Here is a 17005-nt window from a genome sequence, read left to right as displayed (position 1 = left end):
TTGATGGTATGTATGAAGTATGGATTGAATGTCCTTCATATCAACATTTCCAACAAAGTCTCCAATTATTTCAGTTCATCAAAATATGCACCAGTCATAAGATCGTGATCAGATATGCCGAATACCTTCATCAAATCATTTGCTATTTGTTGCCCCTCTTCTATTGTCTGATCTGGACGCAGGCAAACTTCGAATTCCATAAAATTACCCAAGTTTTTAACTTTATCCATATGTATACGAGTTTGACCATGTAAAAATAAGTATCTCTTTTTCTCCAAAATTCCTTTTATTCCATTACTTCGTGCTAAAATCTTTTCAAGCAGTGCAGGATCTTCTACTTCCAGTTTATTGAAGGTGGAAAGTTTCGGTCCAGCCTTATTTGGACGAACGTAATAAATCAACTGTGATGGTATAGGTGGTCCTAAGTAACGTAACTTAAACCTAGCTCCATCAGTGTCGTCCAAAATATTAAAAAACACGTCTCTTTGCTCTAGCACCTCCCCGGTAGATTGTGTGAGTTCGCGCGCCATTTGTACTCGACGTTCAAATTCCTTGTCACTTCCAACTCGTGCCTTTATTTCGATGTTCCTTTCATCAGCAGGAAGACTATTTTCCGCAATAATAGACATTTTTCCGTATCAATTGTGAAATATGCTTATGCTGGTGGGTGAAGAATTTCGCAAATAAACCAACAATACCGCTTGTTTGTTTATAAATCTTCATTGGACAAGGTTATGCCGGCACCAGCGTTAACATCTCACTCCGTTTTGAGAAAGCTAATAAATTTTAGTTTGCAATGGTGAGTTTCTGAAAAATAAAAATGATTGCATAAATGATATTACAAACCAAATACATAAATGCATTAATTTTTAGCTAATAGGTACAACAAATTTTTTATAATCAAAGTATTGAGATTGTTTTTATCTATTTCACTCCGAATGAAAAAACATTCGTTCGCAGCAAAAATCTAACCGCGAATGACGTTGTTCGTTCGCGCAAAACAACTAGCATTTCCAGATTTGGTATGGCAACCTGCAAGTTGAAATCCTCACAATCAGCTGTTTTTGTTTAGTCGTATAGTTTAATTCCGTGATTTGCTGTAAACTTTTCATTTTATTTCGAGCCAGGTGCAAAATTCATCATATATATGTAGGAAATGATAAAGTAATAAGATTCTTCCCTTCTTAAACGCAATGAACTTTGTGGCAATGTTGCTAATCAATTCTATTTCAATTCAAAACATTACATAATCGTCCTTTGCTTTCAGATATGCCTTTCTACAGTAGCAGCATTAGACGTATCTTGGACAAGTGGCCTGGTAAACAACGTTTTGGTGTCTACAGATTCTTACCATTGTTTTTTATACTCGGTGCAGCTTTGGAATTTTCCATGATTAACTGGACGGTGGGAGAAACCAATTTTTGTAAGTCAATAATTGCACACTGTGCTAACTTACATACAAAATTTAATTTTTGAACTTACAGATAACACATTTAAAAAACGTCAAGCTAAAAATTTCGTAGAAGGAAAATTGCAAGCGCCAGCTAAAGAAGCAGTGTAGTTATAATCCGGTCAAAAGCGAAATATCTCAACGTATGTTAAAGAAGCAAAATGCCTGCTGGAGTTTCTTGGGTTCAATATATGAAATTCTTTTCGGCGGCTATGTTGTCTATGATGGCGGGCTCTCAATTGGTTCATATGTACTACAAACCTCTAGATGATATAAACGTTTACATAGAGCGTGAAAAGAGTGCTGCTAGTACTACTCAAAATACTGTAAATACCGATAAGCCACCACAAACGGCGGATGAAAAACTGCTATCTAATAAAAAGTAATCATTATAAGAAACAAAAATGGATGCAATATTCATAAATATTAGGTAGTCCAAAAATGAACTTTATTGTTTAGAATATTTGTAACTTAAGCAGAGCCGGGCACATTATGATAACGATTACGTATTGATTGCTTAGCAATACGATTACTGTAACTGTAATTATGATATGCTTGATTGTGAATTACTGTAATCGTAAACCTAAAAATTTTAAGAAATTAGGATTACTATTACAGTAGTCGTAATCGTCAAATTTTTAGGATTACAATTAAAGTAATCGCAATCATGCAATAAATTATTGAATGTAAAATGATTCTTTTTTCTGTTTATTTTCCATATAATTCAAAAAAAATCAATATCATTTTGTACCTAAATTGCTTTCGTGAAAATGGCTGCAATAAGATTACAATAATCGAGAAATTAGTTTTACTATGAGCAAGTATTGCTTTTAAATTATGAATTCGCGTATTTGTTTGAAGTTGAAATATTCTACTCGTGGTCGCGGTATGTACTTCAAATAATGTTTGATTTTGATTAACTGTATGTATTAATAATAATAATAATTTTCAGGATTACAACTAAAGTGTTCGTAATCGTAATTTTATTTATGATTACCCTTAAAGTAATCTTCGTCTTTAAATTTTTAAGACTACGATTATTATAATCATAATGTTAACATTTATGATTACAATTAAAGTAATCGTAATCGTATATAATTGAAGGATTACAATTGAGCAATCGTATTGCCTTCTCTTAAAAAAGGGGTTATTTTGGTCATCTAATAAGAGCAAAAGCAATTATATCCAGCTCCTTAACTGTTGCCACTAAATGTAAGAATCTATCATTATATTGCCTAAATTGTATTAGATAGTTTTTGTTCCAGCAAAACTAACTGAGTGCTTAATCGTATCTCCCGCTATGTCTTTATTAAAACTTGTTGAGATGGTAGTGCCTTTTGTCAGTGAAACTATTTTCGATGATTTAACAGCCGCTGGCGCTGTCAAAATCGAATTTAGAGGGGTTAGATTGTGGTTTGTTGTTGACACGTTATCTGCATTAAATTTTTCGTGTGATTTACGATGGTTTTTCAAGCATGTCTGTTGCCGGTACGCCTGACCACAGACATCACACACATACGGTTTTTCCCCGGTATGTATGTACTCGTGATGTCGGAGCGTTTTTCTTGAAGCAAAGCACTCCGGACAATACTGACATTCAAAGGGTTTCAATTTCATGTGCACTGCCCTTACGTGCGCTTCCAACTCAAATTTTCTAATAAATTGTCGGCCGCAATGCTCGCACGGCATCTTGTCGGTTGAGTGAACTAGCATATGTTGAACAAGCATAAACTTTTTTGCCATTCTGCGGCCACAAACATTGCACTCATACTTCATTTCATTTGTATGTAGTTGTAGAGTGTGGTATTTTAAAGTGTATCGTGAATGGAATAGTTTTTTACAGACGTCACATTCAAATCGCTGCTTCAAATGCTCTTGCTCGGCTTGTTCCGCCTCTGTAGGATGTTTAGAACGTCGATGGTATTTAAGATTTCCAGATTGATTAAATGTCGCACCACACTGTTCGCACACATATTGTTTTAGGCAAGGTGTATCCGAGTGTTTCAGCCGTTTGTGCTTTTGCATTGCAATGAAACTGGTATAAATGCGTCCACAGCCAGGATTGTCACAAGCATATGACCGAACCTCAGCTTCGTGAATTTCTTTTATGTGCGTATAAAGTCCTCCGATAAAGCTATACGATTTTTCGCATCGATCGCATTTAAATGGCCGCTTACTTCCTTCGTGAACTTTGCGTACGTGAGCATCGAGTGTAATCTTATGGGCAAAGCTATGACTACACTGCACACATTTGAAGCTGTTTTTTGTTCCTTTGTTACGTTTATTCGTTCCTTTATTCCGTTTTTTTACTCTATTGTCAATTTTGGTATCTATCTCATCTGAATGCAGGTGTCCTTGAATGTCATAAGAAACTGCAATATCTTTTTTTACACATTTGTGCAATTTTTTAATTTTCTTGGACACATATGTCGCAGATAGTCTTCCTCGACGATCTCTGGTTTTCAAATTACCGTCACCTCGGAAGTCGTTCAGGGCATCACTTGAAATATCTTTAGGTGCCATTTTACTATTTCCTTTATCTGAATTAATTTCCGATTCTACTTGACTATAGGTTTCCCATTCTTGATCGTTGCTTTCTTCATACATTGCCTCACGCTGGGAATCACGTTGTATATCCTTCAGTTTTACCGGCATTGAGGTTTCAAAGGGATCAGGATCTACAACACCTTTGCTATCTATACTTTCAGCATTTTGTGTTTCTAAAATAACGGTTTCCGTTTCCATTAGAGCATCCTTAAGCTAAACAAATATAAAAGTTTGTTGATCCAAATTTTCTTCAAATATATGTACACTTACCAGCAACTTATATATATCTCGTTCATCCTGCATAGAACTAACATCATTTTCGTATTTCTGTTGGTTTTCATTTTCATCTTCGCCAATCTCAACTTTCGCAACTCCCTGCCACAAAAGCGCCTGCAGTTTTTGGGCACTTCTCTTTATTTTTTGACCAAATGTATGAATGTTTTGTAAATTATTATAGCAGCTGATGCACACACACTGGGGGTAATCTTCCAGCATACTTTCAGCTGCTTCTCCAGTCAAAATACCGTCCATGTATAGAGTGATAAGTTTTTGTATATCTTCATTATTACCGATGCTTATCGAAAAGTCTTTGAACTCGGGTGCCTCCTCAGCTGCAGCGAAACTTGTTATTAAATTGTTATTATCTATTTTTAAGCTCTTCAAGCAAGTACGGCAATGCTGCGTAACGTTTTCCCTAGTTAAGAACGACATTTTTCGCTAATTTGCATTTTAAACGATTTTAAGATTTGATAGTTGTTTATTGGAGGAAAACATATGTATTTCCTCTATTGATGTAGTATTTGCATTTTTGGTACAACTAAATTCCGAAATAACCGATTACCCGTTATTATTCTAAAATAAGATACAATTATAGAATCCTTGTCCGCTTTGCGTAAATACTGGTGAATTAAGTGTTATTAGCTCTGATCCAGTACTCCATGAACTTACAGATTTTACACGAACTTGCAGAAAGTTGCAGGAGCGACTTTTGGAGAGTTGTGTAGAGAATGGTTTGCTGGTTGACAGTTTTACAGGATTTTTCACGAAAAGTATTGGATCAGAGCTAATATAATCCATGATAAAAAACATTACAAGGTAAATTCATTCTCTCATTTCGTCGGGTAGATGTTGGCAGCTTCTCGCTCTAGTTCCGGCATATTAGGTTTGTTCCACAAGCAACTTGTAGACAAACTCGAGCAAAGTTCAAACTATCAGCGTATATCAAATAAATTATAAACCTTACCTGTGGAATGCGTATGTATAACTCGAAGTTTTATGCAATTATTTTCAATAGTGCGTTCATCAAAGAATGCGGATAAACTTATAAATTTAAGCAAATTATCCCGATATCACTTTAGATGAAGACCCCTTATATAACATCTACTACCCGTAATTGAACTGCAATATACTTGTTAAACTGAACCGGATACGAAAAAGTTGCCACTTTGCTCTTAAAATGAATTCCAGCTGGCAACCATCAGATGACCAAGGTGACCAACCGTACACCATTATACCATTTTTCCACAACATCCTGAATTACTTTGTTCGCTCCCCCAATTACGACCGCGAAACACCCCATTCCCACGCCCACATTCTTAATTCGATTTGACAGTTCTCTGTCTGCGTTTTTTTTTTGGTTTTCTTCGCGGCAAAATATTGGCTCTTCGTAAAAATGCATAAGTTTCCGTATTAAATTAGGGATATACACATTGATAAACTTAAATTTTCGTACTCAGAGTTCAAGTTTTGATAAAAATTTCCGATAAAAATTAGAGACGGCACCGATTTGTTCGTAATTCGTATGATAATTGGATCTGAATTGCCAACAACTGAGGTAATTCGCTCTCAAAATTTTGTATGGCGAATTACGTAATTCGAAGGGTAATTGGAGTGCGAATTACGAATGAGAGAGCGAACTACGTAATTGGGGTGGCGTAGGAAAGCCGTATTAGCCTGTTCCCGTACTCCAGGATTTCCAGGTTTTACAGGAACAGGTGTTTTTGCCTTTAATAAACCTTATGTGAACGTTCTAGATTGAAAAAGTACGAATTTAAGAATTTTTGTTTTATTTTAAATGCACATAAAGATTGTAGGTATAATAGCTAAACCTCTGATCGTTTGTAGCTTTTATTAAATCCAACTCATTATGCAATATGGATCTAAAAAATATAAGATCTAATATAATAATGCCAGCATAACGTCAACTAAGTAAAACACATATAAAATAAGGTTTAATTCTTTCACTAATGATTAAAATACTTTTTGAGATTTCATACAAAATTACATACAAGTACATATCGATGGTCTTCTACAATAACGGCACAACTCAAAATTTCATGTTTTTGAGTTATATAGCAGATTAGGTTTATAAATAACCATATTTTTCTGTGGCAAATCGACATAGGCTTAGTTGTTAGCTATCCGGCAGAGGCGCAGTTTCGCCATTTGTCACAAAACCGAAGTAGCCAACCTTACTACTGAACAGTGGCAATGTCTCAGATTTATCGTGAATATTGGCATAAGTCAAAAACTCTCTATTAGGTTAGTCATGCTTTTATGTGAAATAACGACACTTTTCGAATTGTGCCGTTGTTCATTTCATAGTTTCAGTAGGAAATTTTGTATTTTTTTATGGGAAATAACGACACTTCTCGTTTTGTGCTGTTGTTCAGCAATACAAATTGAATTTTTTTCGTTTAACTTTATACGCGTTGTTACATATTTCGTATTTTTGCAGTCCTACTCTTACTAAATCTTTAGTCATAATTTGAAAAATTAAAAATTTTCCCTACAGAGTGACTGCAATTACTCCGGAATAATTACGCTCCAATACATCGTTGGTGATACTGCAAAACAATCTATGTCTATTAGTACCCTCGACACTTAGATGGACTTTTACGTGCACCGGTATGCATCTGTAAATCGTTACGCCCTAATAAACGAATGACAAAACTGTCTACCTTTGGCTGAAGATGACGGGTTGCCAGAAGCGATCAGATACAGATAACAGATCAATTAAGCAGCAGAGGTAATAAGTGACATAGAACGTTTTGCAGTATTACTAACAACATATTATTGCTAAATTACGAAACACATATCTTTAATTGGCTCTACTGAAATATATGAATTGTGTCGTTATTGCAGAGGACCATCGATATATGTATTATGCAAGTATGTGACATCTTCTAGATAATACCCGATTTCCTTAACTCGTCTTTGAAATGTTTTAATCGATGTTGTTTCATAGCTGTTGGCTGCCGAAAATCTTTTCCACACACGTCGCAGAGATAAGGTTTCTCGCCGGAATGCCTGTAACTGTGAAAGCGCAATGATTTTTGAGTTTGAAAGGATTTATCGCAAAGTTTGCAGGGATATGGTTTTTCTTTCAGATGTGATGAACGTTCATGGTTCAATAAGTCCTGATACCACATAAAACTCTTATCACACTGACCACATGGTATCCTGCCATCGTTAGAATGTGTACGCAAGTGTTCAACAAGCAAATTTTTTATTGGAAAGCGTTTGCTACATATTCCACAAACACGAGCCATATCTTCTTTAATATGGAAGCACATATGCTTCTTCAGTGACAAATCTGTTAGAAACGCTTTTGGACACAAGTCGCACTTAAATTGAGCGTGTGCGTTTAGCACCGCTTGATGCTTTTGTTTCATATGCTCTTGCAGACTACGTATGTACCTGTATGCCTTGTCACAATGACCGCACGAAAATGGAAATTTTTTTACATTATGTGTTTGACGTACATGGGCATCCAATTCAGATTTCATGGAGTAACTTTGGCTACACTGTGAGCATTTGATTTTTTCTTTTTTGCCTGCTTTTCGCTCTTCTTTTTTTATTGAGTTCTCGGTCTCCTCACTTTGTTCCACGGTACATTCGGATGTCAATGGGGCTGATGGACCAAATGGATCTTTTGTTTCATTAGTTAATTCTACATCATCCGCCAAGTTAGCGGCGGATGTTTCAAAAAATACTTCCTCGTTTTCCATGAGGGCGTCCTTGAACTACAAATTTTATTATTTTCATACTTCAACTGTCTACAATAAATTTACCTGAAGCTTGTCATACAGAGCTGGCGGTTCCAATGACTCATATTTTTGCTGCTTACATTCGTCCTCTTCATAATTTATTTCAACTTTTATTATGCCACTGCTACAATTAAGTACTGTGCGTAATTTTTCAGCACTCTGTTGTGCTCGCTTACGGAATACGGCGAAGTTGTGAAGTTTATTATAGCAAGCAAGACAAACATTTTCTGGATAATTTTGAATAACCCAATTTGACGCTTTAATCTTGCAGTCATCTTCCACATACATACAGACGAGCTGTTGCAACTCCACATCGCTGCAGATATTGAAGTGCAAATCCTTGTTATCTGGTATCTCATTGATGTACATACTGGAACTACTCTCCGTGCTCGCTAGAAGTCGTTTTAAACAAGTGCGACAGTGATCCTTCGCATTATCTTTTGTTAATATCGACATTACGATTTTATTTCAACTTAAACAACGGTAAGATTTGTAAAAATAATTTATGTTATATTAAAAACAATTGATTATCAGGGATGGCAGCGATTTATCATTTGATTAAATTAATCGATAATTTCGGTCCAATGCACGATTTAATTGTATCGTAGTTTTGTATGCTGAGATTTCCATTACAGAACCTATAGCCATGATACAAAAAAGAAGGTAGTTCCATTTAATGGCATTCGTTGTTGTTAACCATTTGGCTTTTCATAGTTGCCAACTTGGTGCTTAAAACACTAGATTTAGTGCTTTTTGAAAATCAAAACGCCAAAAAAAATTACTTAGTGCCTAGTGCCTTTTTTAGTGTTTTTTTTAACTAATATTACTCCGAGATAGTTAAAACCTGAAATATTATAACTGCGGTGTCTCATGAAGATGCGGAATTTACAATAATATACAAATTTACATGCACTAAATTCAACTATGATTGATAAAAAGCTTGTTGAATTCTAGTCGCGTTGAAAATGCTAGTACGCAGGTAAGTTAAGTATTTCTTTTTTTCTTTTCTAGTGTTTGTTCAAATTTTGATTTTTTTACCACCTGAGTAAAACACATCGTTTCTTGGTGCTGAAACCAAATCTGGCCGCACAATTGCTCTAGTACTAGAATTTTTAGATATCCTACCCCCATATTGCCAAAATCACGGGTTTTTGCGATATTTGAGGTTATATAATAAAAACATCAAATTTTTTGGTAATTTCTACTTAGGGCATTATTTTCGTGTGTTGCGATTCGATATTTCTTTCTCGAGATATAGTAGTTTTAATAGTACTTCGGTAATACGACGTAAGCATGAGTCATCATAGTATGTATAGAGGCTATTCAATCGTTATGAGCGAAAACGTTTTGTGTGTTTATGTACATATGTATTCTTGTAAATATTGTTAATTTTTTGCTTTTGTTAAATACAAACTGTTATAAAAAAAGCATCCTTTGATTAAAAAAAATTTGGTGCTTTTAGTTTGGTAAAACGCCTTTTTCCCAAGTTGTTGGTGCTCTTTGAAAACTGAAAGTTGGCAACACTGTGGCTTTTATTAAAATTTGACATTTCATAAAATTCATGCTACCTGTTCACCAGAAGTAATATATATGTATATATATTTAGGTGGGGTTTAGTAGCGCTCCCAACTATTTCGGGATATTCCGTCCAAAGGGGTGACCCGATCCAAAAAAAATTCCTCACATTTGTAGTCAAGGGTCTACGCATTATTTTAACACCCCCTTATGTAACTTTTGGTCACTAATTTATTTACAAATTGGGTTTGAAATATGCTCTTTTTTGTAAAATTCGGAAATTAGCGTACATTTATCACTACTATTCTCCTTAAAGCAGCGACTTCACCAATATATTTTTGTATTGCCCTTCACTTTACACTTTACTCGTTTAGTTATAACTTTCTTTACGACTTTAATATTAACCAATTAATCACAATTCATTAAATAAAAACACCTTCAAAATCACGCGTCTCACTGTCTCACCTAAGGTTGATTGTAGGCGAAAACAGCTGTTCCTGAAAACCTGCAAATCCTGAAGTACGGGTACAGGCTATCTGTAAAAATTGCCTTTAAAAACTCGATTAATCGATTATTTGTCAATAATTGCAATTATTTTTTTTGGTGTGATTAATCGTATGATTAATTAATCGATTGTTTTATTTTGTTTGCCTTGCCTTTTGATAACACGAAATAAAACGCAATCTTGTTCTTCGCTTGGCGTTGCCATATAGAACCAGATTTGGATTTAACCCGTAAAAATATCAGCCCAGATATATACATACATATGTAGATTAAGCAATTTAATTATGTAACCCGACGCTAGTTTGACTTGCATTAAAGCAAAATTGTTTACTAAAAAATTTCACGAAATGACGACCCCATCACAGTCGGGTCTACGTGACCGGAACGATGCAGATATCTGTATTTTAATGTTATCGAATTCCAAAGTTGGAATGATTTAACTGAAATTTTTGTTAATAAATATAAACATCATTGATACCGTCCTTTGTTAGAAAATTAGACACCATTCGTAAACTTTGATAAAATAAATTTATTTCTGTCCTCAGATTTTTAAATTTTTCATAAATAATACTCTACACCTAAAGTAAAATTTTTGAATATCGATAACGACTGTTGTATTTACATCTATGGAGTCATGTCGAACACTATAGTCGGGATTTCTTGGGAACCAGTAATTTAGGTAATATCAAAAACAACAATGCTATTTAGTATCGACTGCAGAGTGGAAGATCGCCCTATCTCGGCAGCCAGTTTGAAAACGCCCTATCTCAAAAATCTTTTCAAGAACGCCCTATTTCAGAATTCGTTTCAAAAACTCCCTATCTCAGCTGCCGATTCAAAATTTCAATACATTTTGAAGTGAGAAAGGGCGTTTTTGAACCGAATTCTGAGATAAGGTGTTTTTCAATAAAATTCTGAAATAGGGCTTTCTTGAAAAGTTTTTTGAGGTGGGACGTTTTCGAACTAGCTGCCAGGATAGGTCGATCTTCCACTCAGAACAGAACTCTTTTTATTATGAAAAAAATATCTTATAGCGTACTATTAATAGGTTATAATAAAATCGAATAAAATTAATACATATGTATAAATGCAAAAGTTCTGAAAGTTATCGGCAACTATGAAAAAGCAGCAAAGTTAAGATCCAAACGAATGAAGGTTTAATATGGAATAGCTTTATGCAAGTGAAGTATTGACTAGAATTTTTTCGGCGAATTTCTCATATATTTTTATTTTATATATGCAGCTACATACGTACTTATATTTACATAGAAATAATGTTTGGCACGCTGGTTAAATTGAATTCTCTAAAGGTTAATTGAGCATATTTTTTAATCTTAATGAACACATTTACGCGACCAAAGGATTTATCAACCTTTATTTTTGAGAGTGGTGAGATGTATGCATGTACAAATTGTTTATTAATTCCAAAATGATAAGTCCCTTGCTGTTTGTATATTCGTATGCTGTTGTAAATACACTTATGTATGTATGTGTTAAGAAAGAAACAATTATTGCTGCATGAAAAAATACAAACACTGCCGGAACAAAGTATTGGCACAGCAAATTTTTCGCAACAATGCAACAATTTTTATTCTAATATTTTTCCACCAATTTTGTATAAAAATATGGTTCATTCAACAACAAAACATACAAATATAATTCCTAAACTTTGTGCAAAACTCGCGAAAATTCAGCAAATTTTCATCAAAATTTTCAACTTTTTAATCAGATTTTTCCGAATTTTTTCAGTATGCAGTTTTGCAGCCCATTAAATTCTAGTAAAAAAATACACGTTCGGAGTTAGTCAAGTTTGAGATTTTTTTTTTTGTTGAAGGTGTTTTACATTTTTTCCATATAAAGTATTTTCGAAAAAAAATTTTGTATGGAAAGGACTGTGTGAAAAACAACTGCCAAAAATCAACGGTAATTCCTAGCTACTTAAAACTTGCACTTTATTATAATAAAATTGATTGGGCTACAAATCAGCATATTCGAAAAAATTCTAAAAATCTGATTAAAGTTGAAAATTTTCATGAAATTTTGCTGAATTTTCGCGAGTTTTACACAAAGTTTAGGAATATTTTTATGTTTTTTGTTGTAGAATGAACCATGTTTTTATACGAAATTAGCGGAAAAATATTAGAATGAAAATTGTTGCATTTATTGCGAAAAGTTTGCTGTGCCAATACTTTGTTCCGGCAGTGTATATACTTAGAATGAAAGTTTAAAGCCTGGACTTCGTTCCGACAGAATATTAATTTTTTATTCCCTTTCCTATTTATAAACCCTAAGATGTTGCTATCACAAATATTTGGTAATATTTTTTCCAAAAATTGGGTAAGCAATTACTAATACAGTTTCTTTGTTACATAGCGCAATTAGATTATGCAGACATTTGATTTATCTCGAATGTCAAATGAGATAAGCTTTGCTTTTTCATTAGTTACAAACTGTAATGCCCTTTCGTCCATGAACGGATGGACGGTATGCTGTGCGATTGATTTTTTTCTTTTCATCATATTTACTGGGCTTTCTAACTTAAATTTTAATTGTAAATATATATTTAAGCGATTATGACACTTGTCCTTAACAATAAGACCCAATTAGTGTGATTGAGAAAGTATCTGCTACAGGATCCGGAGCAGAAATAGGTTTCCAATATAACCAGTTGTAGCTGACTGTAAATAAGTTGGTTCATATAAATCTAAAAAGGTGAAAACCTAATTTGAGTAATTTGATCTACACTTACGCACGAATGATTGTGGTAAACGCAATGACAAAGTTCGACAGAGATGTCGACATTCACTTGTTGGACGCAGAAATATATAGCGAGTTCCAAGAGCTTGTTGCACATATACATTTGCACATTCCGTGTCAGGCAAAGTGTATCCCGGAGCTTGAGCCGTATCGATGGCCATGTACCGTTCTAACGCAATACCAGTACGGGACAAACGCAGGGTTGGGCTGGCGAAAAGTTTACGCAGTAGACGTGCTGGCAACATGCGATTACAGCGCCATAAGTTATGCGCCTCTAAGGGCTGTATGGACTCTTCGTTGTGCTGAGAGTGATTGAATTTGCTGAAAAGCTCTTCCAAGTTGGTAACATCGCGATAAGTCGAATGTACGCGATATGCATCACGCAGGAAGATCTCTTGATTATTAACGTAAATATTGTAGAAGTCGTCGAGTTGAATAGGATCTTGTTTTATCTAAATAAGATAAGAAAGTATATATCGATTCATTTTTAAAATATGTATAAAAAATTTCCACGATAAGAATATTTACACACCTTAAATACAAAAGGCACAAACTCATTTGACACATCGGATAAATCATCACTTTTATTTTTTTCATTATGAGTATTGCTGGGATCTTCAGAACCCACTGTTGTCAATTCCAGTACACTCTGCACACTTGAACAAGGATCGCAACTAAGAGAATCGATACCTTGGAAGAAAGGATTCTGCATGAGGCACGACTCATCGTATAATTCTGTAAGTCGTGGGAAACGTTGTATCAAAGGCAGAGTGATTCGGCGCCACATCCGCATGCTGGGATAGATAGAGGAATGCCCACTGTCTCCTGTTGATTGCGATGGTGATGTTCCCGGGGATAGTGAGTCATTACGATGTCGATAAGCAAAAACGCAGAAGGAAACTAATAAAAGATAAAATAGCCAATAAAGAATTTGGCGACGACGATCAAGAATCTGATTTAGCAGTTCTAGCTTAAGAAAGGCTAGAGATGATGATGTAGAATAGTTCCCAATATCCAAATCACGTTCCGATTCCATTGAGCTACGTTGTATAAAATATTGCCATAGCACGTAATTATCGAAATAGAAAGGTCGCACTTGGAATGACTTTTCTGCTAAATTGCGAAAATGACGAAGGGAATTTAGGTAGTTTTGAAGTATTAGGTGGCGCGTTTGTATAGCTGGATCACCATTAGCAGCAGCAGCTGGTGGAGCGAAATGAAATTCATCCATATTATTGCAAACTATAAATTTAACTATGTTTGTTTTCTCTGCCCATAATGTTAATAGTTTGATAAACAATTAGTAATTTCCTTCCGTAGTAAATAAATTACGAATATACTTCAGTTTATGCTCCTTTAATATTTTTTTCAACTTTGTTTTGATCAAGACATATTAAATTAGAGGTGCAAAACTATCGATGGTACTATCGATAATATCGATATCCATCCATACTTACTTTGCTGTTCGCTTTGGAAAAATATATTTTTTTGCAATTTTAGGCGTTTTTCGGTGTTGGTTGTTGTTGTTGTAGCAGCATACAAATTCCCTAAAGACTTTTTGGGCAGTGTTGCTGGAGTGACGGTCCTTGGCCAGATATAAATCTGGGTCGTTCCGGTTACGTAGACCCGACTTTCGTGGGAACGGTTGTTGTTGTAGCAGCATACAAATTCCCCAAAGACATTTTGGGGAGTGTTGCTGGAGTGACAGTCCTTGGCCAGATATAAATCTGGGTCGTTCCGGTTACGTAGACCCGACTGTAGTGGGAACGGTTGTTTCGGTGTTGGTAGTGCCGCTTGTTTGTTCAAAACAAAAATCGTAATGAAGTAAATCTCATATAAATAATTTTATTTATACGTATGTAGAAACATACAGTTACTTGCAGAAGTATTCGCTATATATTTTTTTTTACAGTATTCAAAATATTTTACATTAGGGGTATTCTCTGAGTCTTGCAAATCCCTTGCAAGGTGCACGGATTGCACAGTTTGCAAAGCTGTCCCATACGAAAACCGGTTTTTACCGTGCAATCCGTGCAATCTGTGCACCGTGCAAGGGCTTTGCAAGACTCAGAGAATATCCCTATTTAAAGCCCTGTATGCAGCTCTCAAGAAAACGGTCAAGAAAAAATTGCCATTATTTCGCGTGTGTGTCCAAGGAATTTTGACATTTTTGATACCTCACAGCCTGTTGCCTCACTCTTTCCTCAAGAAATAATGGAACGGGCATATATTTCTGTTGCAAACCTGGGTTGCCTTGTGCTCTTTTTTCACAAAAAAATTTAGAAAACCGTAGTAGAAAGCGTAGTAAATTTCTTAAGAACTGCGTACTGCCTTAAGGAAATTTGACTCAAGAAAATTTCTTAGCCATTTCTTGTACGTCATTTTATATGGAGTTTTTGCTTTTCTTGAGAGCTGCATACAGGCCTATAATAAAATATAAAGCCCTTGCACGGTGCAAAGATTGTGCAGTAAAAACCTGTTTTCCTTGGGCAAGGTTTGCAAACCTTGGCGTTTACGTTCCTTTTTCAAGTACTGAAAAGATATATACATATGTATTGGAATTACATATATATAAAGAATAAAACTATTTTAAAATCGTTCCATACCTTTTTAATGATAATATCGCGATAGTATCGATAGTTTTTCGGGAAATTGCAAAACGATTGATAGTCTGATAATAACGATACTATCGCGATAGTATCGATAGTCTTTCCAAAAATTACGAAAATTATCGATGGTGTTGCCAGAAAAATATTTCGTTTGGAGCTGAAACGGCGAAAAAAAGCTAAATAATGTTAAGAGTAGCTAAAATGAAGAGCTATTTTTTTAAGTTGAACATTTATTATTATTGACTTAAAGTTGTTTTTGCATTTACCGCATTTAAAAAAAAATAACATGGCGCTGAATTTACAAACGTCAGGCAAAAAATTGCTTTTTTCTTTTGCTTCATCTTGTCAGACCTTGTGTAGTTGGATCATGAGTGTTGGCCAGTGTTCGTTGAGTCCGTTGTTGTTGTTGTTGTTGTAGCGTTGAGTCCGTCGACGCTCTCTATGCAAACACGCAGTCTACTCAACTGTCATTTTCATCCTTGAGCGGAACGTACAAAAGTACCCATTCTGACAGGGCCATAAGTAAACAGTATAAAGCACATGGTGAAACAAATACAGATTGTGAACCGCTAACTCCCTCTTGAAAACTTTGACAGAAATATGACGTAATAGAAGATTTTGTGTATTGCCTGTGTAACATACATATACAAATACACATGCAAAACATATACATAATGATAGATCTCTCTCAGCTCTCTCCGCCGCCAAATCTCCTTTGACGTCATATTCACGTTACTCTCCCGAATTTCCCATCAAACAGCGCAATCTTATATTCTATCGCTCTTGAGCATAAAGTCCTCTCTGAAATGAAAAGCAGCTCTTTGACATTATATTCTATTAACTGAAGAGTCGACTTTATTTTGACTATAACTACGTATGAACGTAATATTAGGGCAAGTGTTGTTTGCTTACGCTTTTAATTAGACAATGCGGTGTTCGCATAAGGCGATTTTACAGGCAACTTTTAGTTGGAAGCAACAATCTCCTGGCGTGAACGGACTTTTAACTAATCGCTTCCAATGAAGTTGGGGGGTAGCCAACTTTTGATTCAACTAATCGCCTCTAAAATTACCTGGAAAATCACCTCATGCGAAAATCGTATAATCTGTTACCGCTTAATGCAGCGTTTTTGCTGCATTAAAAATGCAACATTTAGCACTTTCGAACATATGTTTTCGAAGAGCGTTCATGCTATAGCATTTAGCAAATGTACATTTACGCGAGTTCGAAATCGTATGCTTTTGACAAACAGCCGTGTTCCAGTCTCTTATTTAGATGCGTATATATTACGATTAATTCTCACGCAGGAGATAATGTGCAAAAACCCTACTGAAAAGGAAAAAATAAATTTTAAACCAAAAATTCAATACAAAAACTTGAATTGTTTTAACCATAACCGAAAATTTGTTTGTGTATATATTCATTTGTCGGTGCTGTCAATTAAAATTTTCTCACTTAATTAGGAAACAAAACGAACCGAGTTGATCACAAATTGATCCAGATTTCTATCAACATCAAATCGATGTAGAATTTGCTTAACTTTTCTTTATCCAAATATGTAATGCAAAATAAAA

General features: G+C 34.9%; 5 protein-coding genes across 6 annotated transcripts in view; 2 read left to right on the top strand and 3 right to left on the bottom strand.

The window, feature by feature from the left end:
- Nucleotides 1-818, bottom strand: part of LOC118733745 — a 1128-nt gene extending 310 nt beyond the window's left edge. Inside the window, exon 1 of the mRNA XM_036463278.1 lies at nucleotides 31-818. Coding sequence (XP_036319171.1) covers nucleotides 66-629 — 564 coding nt within the window. The 5' untranslated portion in view covers nucleotides 630-818 and the 3' untranslated portion in view covers nucleotides 31-65. The remainder of the gene's footprint in view (nucleotides 1-30) is intronic.
- Nucleotides 819-1055: 237 nt separating this feature from the next.
- On the top strand, nucleotides 1056-1850 carry LOC118733746 (small integral membrane protein 4). Of its 2 annotated transcripts, none has more exons than XM_036463279.1 (3): nucleotides 1056-1164; nucleotides 1268-1423; nucleotides 1485-1850. In XM_036463279.1, exons 2-3 carry the CDS (start codon nucleotides 1270-1272, stop codon nucleotides 1559-1561), a joined length of 231 nt encoding a protein of 76 aa, XP_036319172.1. In that variant the 5' UTR covers nucleotides 1056-1164; nucleotides 1268-1269; the 3' UTR covers nucleotides 1562-1850. The 2 variants fall into 2 exon arrangements, with proteins under 2 accessions (XP_036319172.1, XP_036319173.1); XM_036463280.1 differs by having other exon boundaries at nucleotides 1076-1149.
- Nucleotides 1485-1855, top strand: LOC118733747. The gene has a single exon (XM_036463281.1). It carries the CDS (start codon nucleotides 1612-1614, stop codon nucleotides 1834-1836), a length of 225 nt encoding a protein of 74 aa, XP_036319174.1. The 5' UTR covers nucleotides 1485-1611; the 3' UTR covers nucleotides 1837-1855.
- A 109-nt stretch (nucleotides 1856-1964) lies between these two features.
- LOC118753536 (zinc finger protein 658B-like) lies at nucleotides 1965-8693 on the bottom strand. The gene is made up of 5 exons (XM_036488420.1): nucleotides 8071-8693; nucleotides 7194-8022; nucleotides 6013-6026; nucleotides 4268-4714; nucleotides 1965-4210 (listed from the first exon to the last, which is right to left on the bottom strand). Exons 1-5 carry the CDS (start codon nucleotides 8500-8502, stop codon nucleotides 2696-2698), a joined length of 3237 nt encoding a protein of 1078 aa, XP_036344313.1. The 5' UTR covers nucleotides 8503-8693; the 3' UTR covers nucleotides 1965-2695.
- A 3506-nt stretch (nucleotides 8694-12199) lies between these two features.
- LOC118733744 lies at nucleotides 12200-14244 on the bottom strand (the record flags this gene model as incomplete). Its single annotated transcript, XM_036463276.1, is given in 3 exon segments — nucleotides 12200-12743; nucleotides 12815-13274; nucleotides 13355-14244. Coding segments are annotated over 3 exon segments (1251 nt in total). The 3' UTR covers nucleotides 12200-12651.
- Nucleotides 14245-17005: the final 2761 nt, after the last annotated feature.

The sequence above is a fragment of the Rhagoletis pomonella genome, unplaced genomic scaffold, assembly GCF_013731165.1.
Source record: "Rhagoletis pomonella isolate Grant_MI unplaced genomic scaffold, Rhpom_1.0 Rhpom_scaffold_00002, whole genome shotgun sequence".
In the NCBI taxonomy this organism is placed as follows: domain Eukaryota; kingdom Metazoa; phylum Arthropoda; class Insecta; order Diptera; family Tephritidae; genus Rhagoletis; species Rhagoletis pomonella.
The sequence above is the reverse complement of the archived record's forward strand: the minus strand, read 5'-3'. Positions and strand labels throughout refer to the sequence as shown.